The sequence below is a fragment of the Loxodonta africana genome, chromosome 4 (assembly GCF_030014295.1).
Source record: "Loxodonta africana isolate mLoxAfr1 chromosome 4, mLoxAfr1.hap2, whole genome shotgun sequence".
NCBI classification, from domain to species: Eukaryota; Metazoa; Chordata; class Mammalia; order Proboscidea; family Elephantidae; genus Loxodonta; species Loxodonta africana.
The window spans coordinates 87,433,789-87,446,939 of record NC_087345.1 but is presented as its reverse complement, the minus strand read 5'-3'; the positions used below and the strand labels follow the sequence as shown (position 1 = coordinate 87,446,939).

The following is a 13,151-nucleotide window of genomic DNA, read 5'->3' as shown; positions in this document are numbered from 1 at the left end:
TTAACAGTTTTTTGGTAGGAATGCTATGTAAGTGATATTTTGAGTTTTTGATAATGAGCACGTACTATTTCTGTAACTATAAAAAAGCTTGTATGCTAAAATTATATAATACAATGTTTATGAAGGGCAAATTGATAATGTATTTCCAAAGTCTTAAAAATGTATACTTTTTAATGTAGCAATTCTTCCTCTAGAAATTTATCTTAAGAAAATAATTAGGTAGGAGTTCAAATATATATGTATAAGAATGTACTCTGTTGCATTATTTTTGATAATGCAATTATTATTGATAATAATCAATACATCCAATAATAGAGGCTTAGTTAAAAGTTTCAAGTATACATCTGTAAATGAATATTATGCAGCTGTTAAAGATAATTATATTTATCTTAATTGGCATAAAAAAGTATTCTTTACATATTGCTTAGTGTAAAAGCAAATTACAATACAGTTTAAGAAATAAAATGTCACTAAAATGTTTATTTACATAGATAAACACTCATATTAAGAATTGGTGGAGTAATGAGTGGTTTTAAAAACTAATTAAAATTATGCTTAACTATATTTTTTATTTTTTCTACAATGAACGTGTTCAAGAGATAATGTAAAATTTAGCCCTCATTGCCTCTGAGCAATTCACATTTGTGATGCTGTTAGAGTATTTCTTCAGATGATAGGAACAAGGGTCTACGGCCCTGCCCTAGGTGCCCTGTGCCTACCCTAGGGAGCTAATCGAGGACATTCATCAGGTCACACAATGAAGAAAGAAGTGGGGACATGGACGACTGTAAGGTCTGAAGAAGGGTCAGGTCAGAAGGTATTAACCTTGAAATTGAGAGTCATGGTGAGGAAGAAGGTAGACACTGGTGAAGGCAATGGAAAGAATACTGGAAGCATATTTAAAAAGCCTCTTACTAGGGAAAGTTGTAGTCCAAAGGAGATTTTTAGGGCATCTGGATGGTTGCTGTGGTGGTAAAGTTCTGACCCCAAAGTGTTTGATATGGTTTATTTAGCACAGGAAAGGAAATAGGCATACTGAGGTATGGTGTAAAGTAGGTGGGCTTTGAATCAGACAGATCTGATTTCAAACCTCAGCTTTACCACTTCTAAGTTGTGTGACTTTAGGCAAAGACTTTTAAAATCCTAGTTTCCTTATCTAGAAAATGGGGAAATAAAATTTAATACATGGGGTATTGGTGAGGATTAAATGAGATTATGTGTGGAGAGCTTCTAGCATAGTGTTTAGCATATAATAAAGTAATAGTCCAACAAATGTTAATTCTGTTCCTTTCTTCTTTTTTCCCCTAAAGTTTATTTATTTTATTGTTGTCGTTGTTGTTAGGTGCCGTCGAGTCGGTTCTGACTCATAGCGACCCTATGCACAACAGAACAAAACACTGCCTGGTCCTGCGCCATCCTTATAATTGTTATGCTTGAGCTCATTGTTGCAGCCACTGTGTCAGTCCACCTCGTTGAGGGTCTTCCTCTTTTCCGCTGACCCTGTAGTCTGCCAGGCAAGTTGTTGAGAATATATACAACAAAACATACACCAGTTCAATCGTTTCTACATGTACAATTCAGTGACATTGATTACATTCCTTGAGTTGCGCAACCATTCTTACCCTCTTTTCGGAGTTGTTCTTCCCTCATTAACCCAAACTCAGTGCCTCTAAGTTTCCCATCCAGTCTTTCAAGATGCTGTTTTCAATTTGATTCCATATAAAAAAAATTTTTTTTAAATCTAGTCCTTAAAAGAGCATGATGCCCAAGGCAGGACTTTTTTTCACCAGTTAAGCTAACTTACTGTTTGGTTTTAAGATGACTTCAGGAGATATTTTTGGTTTAAGATTCAAAGATTATCTCAGGGCAATAGTTTCAGGGATTCATTTATCCTCCATGGCTCCTGAAAGTCTAGAGTCCATGAGAATTTGAAATTCTTTATGTATTTCCCCCTTTTTGATCAGGATTAGTCTATGGAATCTTTGATCAAAATATTCAGTAATGGTAGCTGGGCACCATTCAGTTCTTCTGGTCTCACGACAAAAGAGGCAGTTGTTCATGGAGGCAATTAGCCACACATTCCATATCCTCCTCCTATTCCTGACTCTTCCTCTTCCTCTGTGGCTTTAGGTGCATAGAGACCAATTGTTGTGCCTTGGATGGCTGCTTGCAAGCTTTTAAGACCCCAAGCACTACAAAACAAACTAGGAGGTAGAACAGAAGCACTAAGCACATTAGTAGGCCAATTAACTGGGATGTCCCATGAAACCATGATCCTAAGCCTTCAAACCAAGGACTGAACTCCTGTGAAGTGTTTGGTTGTACTTAAGCAGCCTCAACAGCCATCTTTTTTTTTTTTTTTTTTATTGTCTTTGTTTTAAATATATCTGTCACAGAATTTTTGCCAATTCAACTTTTTTCAGGTGTACAACGTATTGACAGCACTTACAGTAATGGGCTGTGCAACCCTACCCTTAGTCAATGTAATTTTTCCATCACTGTTAATCCACCTTTTCCGCTTCCTGCCCCTGGTAGCCACCAATAAACTTTTGTCTCTATATATCTGCCTTTTCTTATCTTTTTATAAAAGTGAGGTCGTACAATATTTGTCTTTCTGTGATGGGTTTATTTTGCTCAGCATAATGTCTTCAAGTGCCATCCGTACATGAAGCATGTAGCAAGACTTCATTTCTCCTACTGACTGAGTAGTATTCCATTGTATATATGTACCACATTTTGTTTATCCATTCATCTGTTGATAGGCCTTTAGGTTGTTTCCACCTTTTGGCTATTGTGAATAGTGCTGCAATGAACGTTGGTGTACAAGTCTCTTTTTGAGTCTCTGCTTTCAAGTCTTTTGGGTTTATACCTAGGAGTGGAATTGCTGGGTCTCACGGTAGTTAATTCTGTTCCTCTCTTATTCATGTCTTTAGAGTATAAGACCTGCATAGTGACAGTGGTTATGTAACTGGCTGAAAGTTATTTTTTTAGGAATTGTGTTATAGGCAAGAGTTGTAGAAAGGCTCCTTTAGTGAGTGAGACAACATAGACCTAGACAGAGGTCTAGAGGTCGTGTAGAATAGAGAGAAGATCATGGGTTCTGGGTTACTAGCTCTGGGATCTTGAACAAGTTTCTTAACTGCTCTTAGTCTCAGTTTCCCCATCTGTAAGTTTAGATAAAGCCTTTTTGGAAAGATAACTTGGAAACATCCCCCCACCCACCCACTTTTTAAGCATACAATTTAAGAAATTTTGACAAATGTATACACTCATGTTACCACCACCACAATCAAGATATAGGAAATTTCTATCACCTCAAAGGTTCCCCTGTGTCTGTTCCCAGTGAATCTGTACCCCCACTTCTGGCTCCAGGCGACCACTGATCTGCTTTCTGTTACTGTAGAGTAGATATTTCTTTTATAGAGGTCCATATAAATGGAATCTATGCAGCAGGTACTCTTTTTTATTTTTATTGTGTTTAAGGTGAAAGTTTATGGCTCAAGTTAATTTCTCATTCAAGAATTTGTACATGTATTGTTTTATGACATTGGTTGCAATCCCCACAACGTGACAGCACACTCTACCTTTCCACCCTGGGTTCCCTGTGCCCATTTGAACCATTCCTGTCCCTTCCGGCCTTCTTATCCTGCTTTTGGACAGGAGCTGCTTATTTGATCTCCTGTATCTGAATGAATTAAGAAGCACATTCCTCACATGTATTGTTTTTTGTTTTATAGTCCTGTGTAATCTTTGTCTGAAGAGTGGGCTTCAGGAATGGTTTCAGTTCTGGGTTAACAGAGCACCCAGGCCATAGTTTTGGGGCTTCCTCAAGGCTCTGTCAGACCACTAAGTCTGGTCTTTTTATGTCAATATGAATTCTGTTCTACATTTTTCTCCTACTCTGTCTGGGACTCTCTGTTGTGTTCCCTATCAGGGCGGTCATTGCTGGTAGCTAAGAACCATCTAGCTCTGGTCTCAGGCTGGTGGAGTCTCTGGTTCATTTGGTCCTTTAGTCCTTTGGGCTAGTATTTTCCTTGTGTCTTTGGTTTTCTTCATTCTTCCTTGCTGCAAGTGGGGTGGGACCAATAGATGTATCTTAGATGGCCGCTTGAAAGCTGCTCACCAAAGTGGGATGTAGAACATTTTCTTTATAAGCTATGTTATGCCAATTGATCTAGATGTCCCCTGAAATTACAGTCCCCAGGCCCCAGTCCCAGCTGTTCTTTCCTTCAAAGTGTTTGGGTGTGTCTAGGAAACTTCTTTGCTTTTGCTTTGGTCCATTTGTGCTACTTTCCCTGTATTCTGTGTTGTCCTTCCCGTCACCAAAGTTGACCCTTGTTTACTATCTAGTTAGTGATTTCCCCTCTTTCTCCCGCCCCGCCCTTGTAACCATCAAATAATGCTTTTTTCTGTGTTTAAACCTTTTCTTAAGTTCTTACAATAGTGGTCTCATACAATATTTGTCATTTTGTGACTGACTTATTTCATACAGCATAATGCCTCCAGGTTCATCCATGTTGTGAGATGTTTCACAGATTCATTATTGTTCTTTATTGTTGTATAGTATTCCCTTGGGTGTACGTACCATAATTTGTTTATCCATTCATCTGTTGATGGGCATTTAGGTTGTTTTCATCTTTTTGCTAGCAGCATGTACTGTTTTGTGTCTGACTTCTTTTTTTTCTTTTACTCAGTGTAATGTTTTTGAGATTTACCTATGTTGTTGCATGTAGCAGAAGTTTATTCCTTATTTTTGCTGAGTACTCTTCAATTATATAAATATGCCACAATTTTTAAAATAACTTTTAAAAATAATTTTTATTGTGCTCTAAGTGAAAGTTTACAAATCAAGTCAGTCTCTCACACAAAAACCCATATACACTTTGCTACACACTCCCAATTACTCTCCCACTAATGAGACAGCCCGCTCTCTCCTTCCACTCTCTCTTTTTGTGTCCATTTCGCCAGCTTCTAACCCCCTCCAACCTCTCATCTCCCCTCCAGGCAAGAGATGCCAACACAGTCTCAAGTGTCCACCTGATCCAGGAAGCTCATTCCTCACCAGCATCCCTCTCCAACCCATTGTCCAGTCCAATCCATGTCTGAAGAGTTGGCTTCAGGAATGGTTCCTGTCCTGGGCCAACAGAAGGTCTGGGGGCCATGGCCACTGGGATCCTTCTAGTCTCAGTCAGACCATTAAGTCTGGTCTTTTTATGAGAATTTGGCGTCTGCATCCCACTGGTCTCCTGCTCCCTCAGGGGTTCTCTGTTGTGTTCCCTGTCAGGGCAGTCATCCGTTGTAGCTGGGCACCATCTAGTTCTTCTGGTCTCAGGATGATGTAGTCTCTGGCTCATATGGCCCTTTCTGTCTCTTGGGCTCGTAATTGTCTTGTGTCCTTGGTGTTCTTTATTCTCCTTTGATCCAGGTGGGTTGAGACCAATTGATGCATCTTAGATGGCCGCTTGCTAGCGTTTAAGACCCCAGACGCCACTCTTCAAAGTGGGATGCAGAATGTTTTCTTAATAGATTTTATTATGCCAATTGACTTAGATGTCCCCTGAAACCATGGTCCCCAGACCCCTGCCCCTGCTATGCTGGCCTTCGAAGCTTTCAGTTTATTCAGGAAACTGCTTTGCTTTTGGTTTAGTCCATAAATATGCCACAATTAAAAAAATTTTTTTTATTATTGTGCTTTAGATGAAGGTTTACGGAACAAACTAGCTTCTCATTAAGCAATTAGTATACATACTGTTTTGTGACATTGGTTACCGACCCCACAACATGTCAACACTGTCCCTTCTCAACCTTGGGTTCCCTATTATCAGCTTTCCTCCTGCATTCTAGTTCTTGCCCCTGGGCTGGTGTGCCCCTTTAGTCTCATTTTGTTTTATGGGCCTGTATAATCTTTGGCTGAAGGGTGAACCTTAGGAGTGACTTCATTACTGACCTGAAAGGGTGTCCAGGGGCCATACTCTCGGGGTTTCTCCAGACTCTATCAGGCCAATAAGTGTGGTCTTTTTTTTTGTGTTAGAATTTTGCTATGTATTTTTCTCCAGCTCTGTCTGGATCCCTCTATTTTAATCCCTGTCAGAGTAGTTGGTGGTCGTAGCCAGGCATGACCTAGTTGTGCTGGACTCAGTCTGGTAAGAGGCTGTGGTAGTTGTGGTCCATTAGTCATTTGGACTAATCTTTCACTTGTGTCTTTGGTTTCCTTCCTTCTTCCTTGCTCCAGATAGGGTGAGACCAGTGGAGTATCTTAGATGGCTCTCACAAGCTTTTAAGACCCCAGATGCTACTCACCGAAGTAGAATGTAGAACATTTTCTTTATAAACTATGTTATGCCAATTGAGCTAGATGTTCTTCAAGACCATGGTCCCACAGCCCTCAGCCCAGCAATTCGGTTCCTCAAGGAGTTTGGATGTGTCTGTGGAGCTTCCATGACCTTGTCTTGGACAAGTTGTGCTGGCTTCCCCAGTATTGTGTACTGTCTTCCCTTCACCAAAGTTATCACTTACCTATTGTCTATTTAGTGTTTTTCCCTTCCCACTCTTCCCCTCCCTCATACCATCAAAGGTTGTTTCTTTTTGTGTGTAAACCTTTTCATGAGTTTTTATAGTAGTGGTCTTTTGTGATTGACTTATTTCACTCAGCATAATGCCCTCCAGATTCATCCATGTTGTAAGATGCTGCACAGATTCATCGTTGTTCTTTATCCTTGTGTAGTAGTCTGTGTATGTACCATAGTTTGTTTATCCATTCATCTGTGGATGGACATCTAGGTTGTTTCTATCTTTTTGCTGATGTGAACAATGCTGCAATCAACATGGGTGTTTAATATGCCACAATTTGTTTTCCCATTCAGATTTACTGTGTTGTGCAACCATCACCACTATCCATTTCCAAAAATGTTTCATTACCCCAAACAGAAACTCGGTGTCTTCTAAGCAATAACTCCTCATCTCCCTTTCTGTGAAGCCCCCGGTAACCACTGCTCTCAGTTTGAAGATTAGTTCTCTCTGACCTGACCCTCCTTCAGTTTATTAGTGGTATGACAGATCATGGACTATTATGCAGCCATTATAAAGAATGCACTAGTGCTCTACCAGATAACTTTGAGGACTTTCAGCAAGTACCATTGAGTGAGAAAAGCAAAATGTCAAGAAGGGTGTAATATTATCTTAATATTTATTAACATAAATGATGACCAAGAAAAACTTTTTTTTCCTTTCTATTGGAATAAATTATATAAATAGGGAGAAAAATAAAAAAGGACATACCAAATTGTTAACTGGTTTACCAGGGGAGGGAAGGTGGGACATGATGGAGGGTGGGTGCTGATGTGGGAGAAGGGAAGTGTCCACAATAAAACTGTATATTTTATATGATTTTATTTATGTAAAATTGTTTATAAAAAGAATCCCTATCACACTGAAATAAAGGCTAAATGAAGTATATGAAAATTATCCAGTAAGTGTTTAACATACAGTAGTTGTTCAGTAAGAAGCCCTGGTGACACAGTGGTTAAAGTGCTCGGCTGTTAACCAAAAGGTCGGCTGTTGGAACCCACCAGCCACTCTGCGGAAGAAAGCTGTGGCAGCCTGTTTCCATAAAGATTACAGCTTTGGAAACCCTGTGGGGCCCTTCTGTCCCATAGGGTCTCCATGAGTCACAATCAGCTTGAGGGCAGTGGGCTTTTTGGTTTAGTTGGTCAGTAAATACAAACACAGATAGTTGAGTAGTATTCATTTTTTAATGTAGTTGATGCCCCAGAACAGGAGATGCAATCCAAGAACAGACTTACTATGGGATTCATCGATAAAAATGGGTTTGATTTTCGACATTTTCCAAACAGCCTGTCAGATGACCTGTTTTTTGTTTCTGTTTTTAACTTCTTTGTTGGGGAAGGAGTCTCAGGGATGGTAAGCTCAAGGATAGTGTTTGTAATATAGTAGTGACTTGTGCCTGTGGAAACATGGGTATTTGGGCAGGTTTGCCTGATATGAGCCCACTGAACCCTTACTGAGGAAGAAATCTCTGTATTTAACAATGCCTCCCTTCTATTACTTGGTGGCTCGGACTTCTCAGGGAGAGAACCCTTCCCCTCAAATTCCAGTAGTACATGTCACCTTCTCTTTATTCTTTATTCATTCTTATCTCCAATTCTACTCCCAGGATCACGTATATGAACTTCTCAACACTATTGATGCCTGCCAGTGCCATTTCGATATTGTAAGATCCTTTTCATTTTCTTTTACCCAAGAGCTACAAAGAAGGCTAGGTCTAGCTTGGGACAGCGTGAGGCTGCAGGAATGGCTCTTTCATTTGTTTATTCCCAGGACTATAATTCTTTTGTAAAAAGTGATGAAATTAAAATGCACTTACATGTTAAGCAAATTAGCAATGTGATTTATTTAATATAAAATTACATTAAAATCTTACTTTACCCACTTAGCCCCCAAATGCTACGTATTTCCCAGCCTCCTTGTATTGTGAGTTCACTTTTAGCTCCTGACTTTTGTTATAATTTTCTCCTCCTAAATTTTCAATCCTGTCAGTTTCTACTTCTAAATATACCCATTCAGAGTCTATTTAGCATTGTTTAGAATGGTTGGGGAAATAGGGAGATCCAGGTTAAGTGGCCCTGCTGCTCTTGGATTTCTGTGTATTTTCCTTGTAGAATCTCAACTTTGATTTCACTCGAAGTTACCTGGACTTGATTGTGACTTACACCTCAGTTATTTTACTTCTGTCACGGATTGAGGATCGACGAATACTCATGGGCTTGTACAACTGTGCCCACGAGATGGTGCATGGACATAGGTGAGTCCAGGGGTATACTGTATGAAGTCTCGTACGTGGTGCTATGAGACAGGCAGTCAGTGGTTTCAAAGGAAATAGATGCCATCCATTCTCATATGAGAACCTATAATGAACATGATGACCCAGGCAAAACTAAACAAAATACTTACAAATGCACATACCAACAGGTGTGTTTTTACATACAGTTACCTCTCCAATACTTATAGTGGGTTATCCAGTTTGCATTGCCTCTGATCAATTTTTAATCCTGAGCTGGCTTCCACTCTGCTTTTCAGGTTATTGCAAAAGCAAAGAAAATTCTTTTTAGTATTGGTAGGAATAGCACTAATAAGATAAATCCATTAGAGGTAAGTAATGTATGGTAATACACTTGAAGCCAAATACAAATGGCTTTTGGATTATCTGTAATTCTGCTTCCCTCCATTAGTGCAAATGTAAGTATTTCAGGGCTGAAAAAACGAAGATCAGGGGGATCAGAGTGGGTCGTGGCATACTGTTTTGTGCATGCCTATGGTTTCCCTAGGCACATGCCTTAGCCATTAGCTTTGATTGTTTTATGTCTTTTTAGGTTGTATACAGATTTGAGTCCAGGCATATTACTGAATTTCTGATTAATGAACAAGAATTTTTCATGTGTCCAACACTAATTTGAGTGCTTATAAGGAGGAAAATATTGTGGATCTGCCCAATACTGTGTGGTTCTATCTAACCATAGCTTAGTGTGCACCCAGGCCTGTGTATGTATATGTAATTCACAGTTTAATATGTATGTCTTTGGAGGTGGTAGGGAACACCAGCCTGTGCACATATCTTTATCCTATATGCAAATATGAGAGTTTATGTCATGATTAGAGAGGAATTCCACCTGCCCCCCCCCCCCCAGTGACTTTATAGATTGGTTAAGGGAGACCTGTATCTCCTCTTTCCTCTGTTTTCTTTCAGTGACGCCAGTTTTGCTCGTCTGGGTCAGATGGTCTTGGAGTATGACCACCCTCTGAAAAAGCTGACAGAGGAGTTTACACCTCACACAAAGGCAAGTTTCCTGAGAGAGTAGAGAATTCCTTAGTGAGAAGCATATTGTCCCTGTCATTGTCATTAAGGATTCATTTGTTTTTCCTCACAGGCTGTGAGTGGGGCTCTCCTCTCTTTGCACTTCCTCTTTGTCCGAAGGAACCAGGGGGCGGAGCAGTGGCGTAGTGCTCAGCTTCTGAGTGTCATCAGCACTCCCCCAGCCATGATTAACCCTGCCAATTCAGACACAGTGAGTTCCCCTTTCCTTTTGTTAGTAGAGGCGTTCCCTTTCCCAAGGCCTCCTCTGGAGTGAGTGCTTCTTTCAGGAAATACCAGCCCTAAAAATGTTTTAGCCCTCTTCTAGAATATGCCTCTAAGTTGATTACCTCTTGCAGCTAAAAAGTTGTAGTTAAGTTAGAGCTTTTATTGGGACCAGGATTAGTGTGTGCTTGCTCATAGAAGGGATTTAGTAAATATTCATAGAATGAATGAATAGATGAATGAATGGTGGAGAAACTGTGTCATTAGGTACCTATTTGCCCAGCAGAAACTTGAATTTAGTAGTCAATCAATTAAATATTTTTTGTTCAACTACCATGGCCCATAGTCTGGGGAAACTAGGCCATGTAGTCGTAAAAATACAGCTGATGCTGCAGGATGAACTGTAAGTGCCAAATGAGTGATTTGCACTTTAAGTGGTGAAATAGTTCAACCAAAACCTGAGACCAAACCCATTGCCATGAGGTTAATTCTGACTGATAGTGACCCTATCTATGAGACACAGTAGAACTGTCCCAAAGGACTTTCAAGGCTGTAATCTTTAGGGAAGCAAACTGCCATGTCTTTCTCCCCCAGTGTGACTGGTGAGTTTGAACTGTCAACCTTTCTGTTAGCAGACAAGTGCTTTAACCACTGCACCACCAGGGCTCCTAAAATAACCCCAAAAAGGGTGAAATCATGAGATGGTTTCATCAAGTCTAGCTCTCTTATTATTAAAAGTAACAACTGTTAAAGAGATGTTATATTGAACCTTTTGTTTGTCCTGACTTCCAGTCCAAGCTCCTTTTTATTTCCTCAATCATATTTCTTTTTCCTCATTCTACTCCGAGTGCCTCACCTCCGTTATCAGCAGATTTTCCAGCTATTGGTAAAATAGCTCAGCCTGGTAAAATAACAGTTGGTTTTGGTACTCAGATTCTAGTTTGACTGCCCTTGTTATTTTTCTCCTTTAGGGGAGGACTAAGTTAAATGACTGCTTGACCGTCTCTTCTTCTCTTCTCACAGATGGCCTGTGAGTACCTGTCCATGGAAGTGATGGAGCGCTGGATTATCAGTAAGCTTTGTGGAATTAAATGGGAATGGCTGTAGCAGCACTGCATGGAGAACACGTTCTAAAAGTCTTTCTCTGCACTGTTTTCCCCACCTACAGTTGGGTTTCTTCTTTGCCATGGTTGCCTCAACTCTAACAGCCAGTGTCAGAAGCTGTGGAAACTGTGTCTGCAGGGCTCCCTGTACATCACCCTCATCCGGGAGGATGTGCTGCAAGTGCACAAGGTCACCGAGGACCTGTTCAGTGGTTTGAAAGGGTGAGAGACCTTAACGCCGAACCGATCTTATTTGGGGATTTTTAGTCCCTTGTTACAGCCTTTGTCAGTCTCCAAGTGCCCCTGGAGTACAGGTGATAAGGGTTAATTCTAATGATTGAAGAAATATTTATCAAATACTTGCTATTTACTAGGTACTTCACTGGGTTTCGGAGCGCTGGTGGCGCATTGGTTAAGAGCTAGGGCTGCTAACCAAAAGGTTGGCAGTTTGAATCTACCAGTAGCTCTTGGAAACCCTATGGGGCAGTTTTGCTCTGTCCTATGGAGTCACCATGAGTTGGAATTGACTCGATGGCAACGGGTTTTTTTGGTCACTGGGTTTCAGGTATTACGTAGGCAATAAGATAGCATAGAGATTAAGAGCATGAACCCTGAAGCCAGACTGCCTGGGTTTTAATTCCAGCTCTACCACTTATTAATTGTGTGACCTTGGGCAAGTTACTTAATTTTTTCATGCCATGCCTCAATCTTCTATGCTATAAAATGGAGATAATAGTCCCTATCTCATAGGGTTGTTATGAGGAATAAAAAAAATTATAAAGCATATGGAAAAGTTCCTAGAACATTCTAAGTGCTGTACATATGATTGTTTCAAAAAAAAAAAAAAAAAACAACAGACTCCTTGCTGTTAAGGAGCTTACAAATTGGTAGAAAATAGACAGGCAGTTGTGCTACAGTGAGGGTATTATGATGCGTAAACCCCAAGTGGCATGGAAGCATTTAGAAGGCCCCTTAAACTGGCCTTGGAGAATACAGAAAGGTTTCCTGGGAACAGGTAGACCTGAAGAGTTAAACAAATAAGGGGTGCGTGTGTGTGTGTGTGTGTGTGTGTGTGTGTGTGTGTACGCACGTGCGTGGGTGTGTGTTTAGGACAGAAAGGCAGGGAAGGAGATTAAAGAAGAGAAAGATTCCAGGCAGAGAAACTATCAAGTTTTCTAGGCAAGAGAGAGTACGGCAAATTCTAACACATTCATGTATTTCAGCGCATAGACAATGGGGATGTCAAGAGAAGGCTAGAAGAGGTAAATTGGGGCCTTATATGCCCTGCAGTAAGTTTGAACCTGCTCTAAGGATGATAGGGAGCCACTGAATGCTTTTAAAAAGGGGAATGACATAATGATATTTGCATTTTGGAAAAAATCATTCTGCTGCAGAGGAGATAAGAGATTAGATGGGTAAAACTAGAGGCAGAGATTAATTAAGTAAGTTAGGAGAAATTGAGGATAATGTCAGGGTTTCTAGCATGTATACCTGGCATGCATTAAGATAGAGAACATGTGACGAAAAGTAAGTTTGTAGGGGAAAGATTTTGAATTTAGTTTTGAACTAGTTGAATTTAAAGTGGACATTGAAGTTTGATGTGTATTAGGCCTCTGACTATGTGATTTTAGAACTTAGGAGCAAGGTCTGGTTTCAGATAAAGATTGGTGAAATGGTAATCCAAGTAATCTTTGAGATAACTTAAAGAAAACGTGTCAAGTGAGAAGAGAAGACAGAACCTCTGGGATAAGACAGAGGCAGAGAAGTCAGTGAGGGATATTGGGAAGAACAGGGAAAGTAGAAATCGAAGGAAAAAAACATTTCTAGAAGGAAGAACTAGTTGTCTATGTTAGAGGATACTGAGAGGTCAAATAAATTAAAGATTGAAAAGGGTTCATTGGATCTGGCTACAGAGTGTCTTAATGCTCTTCTTGTGAACAATTTCAGTCATGTGG

At 40.1% G+C, this 13,151-nt stretch overlaps 1 protein-coding gene across 2 annotated transcripts in view; it reads left to right on the top strand.

Moving 5' to 3' along the window:
- The window catches only part of NCKAP1L (NCK associated protein 1 like), a 49,059-nt gene that overhangs the window by 3,196 nt on the left and 32,712 nt on the right, over nt 1-13,151 (top strand). For both annotated transcript variants that reach the window (XM_023557163.2, XM_003405482.4), the window contains exons 4-9: nt 8,174-8,230; nt 8,679-8,821; nt 9,764-9,854; nt 9,945-10,082; nt 11,117-11,165; nt 11,262-11,418. In XM_023557163.2, the coding sequence (XP_023412931.2) occupies nt 8,174-8,230; nt 8,679-8,821; nt 9,764-9,854; nt 9,945-10,082; nt 11,117-11,165; nt 11,262-11,418 (635 nt within the window). The remainder of the gene's footprint in view (nt 1-8,173; nt 8,231-8,678; nt 8,822-9,763; nt 9,855-9,944; nt 10,083-11,116; nt 11,166-11,261; nt 11,419-13,151) is intronic.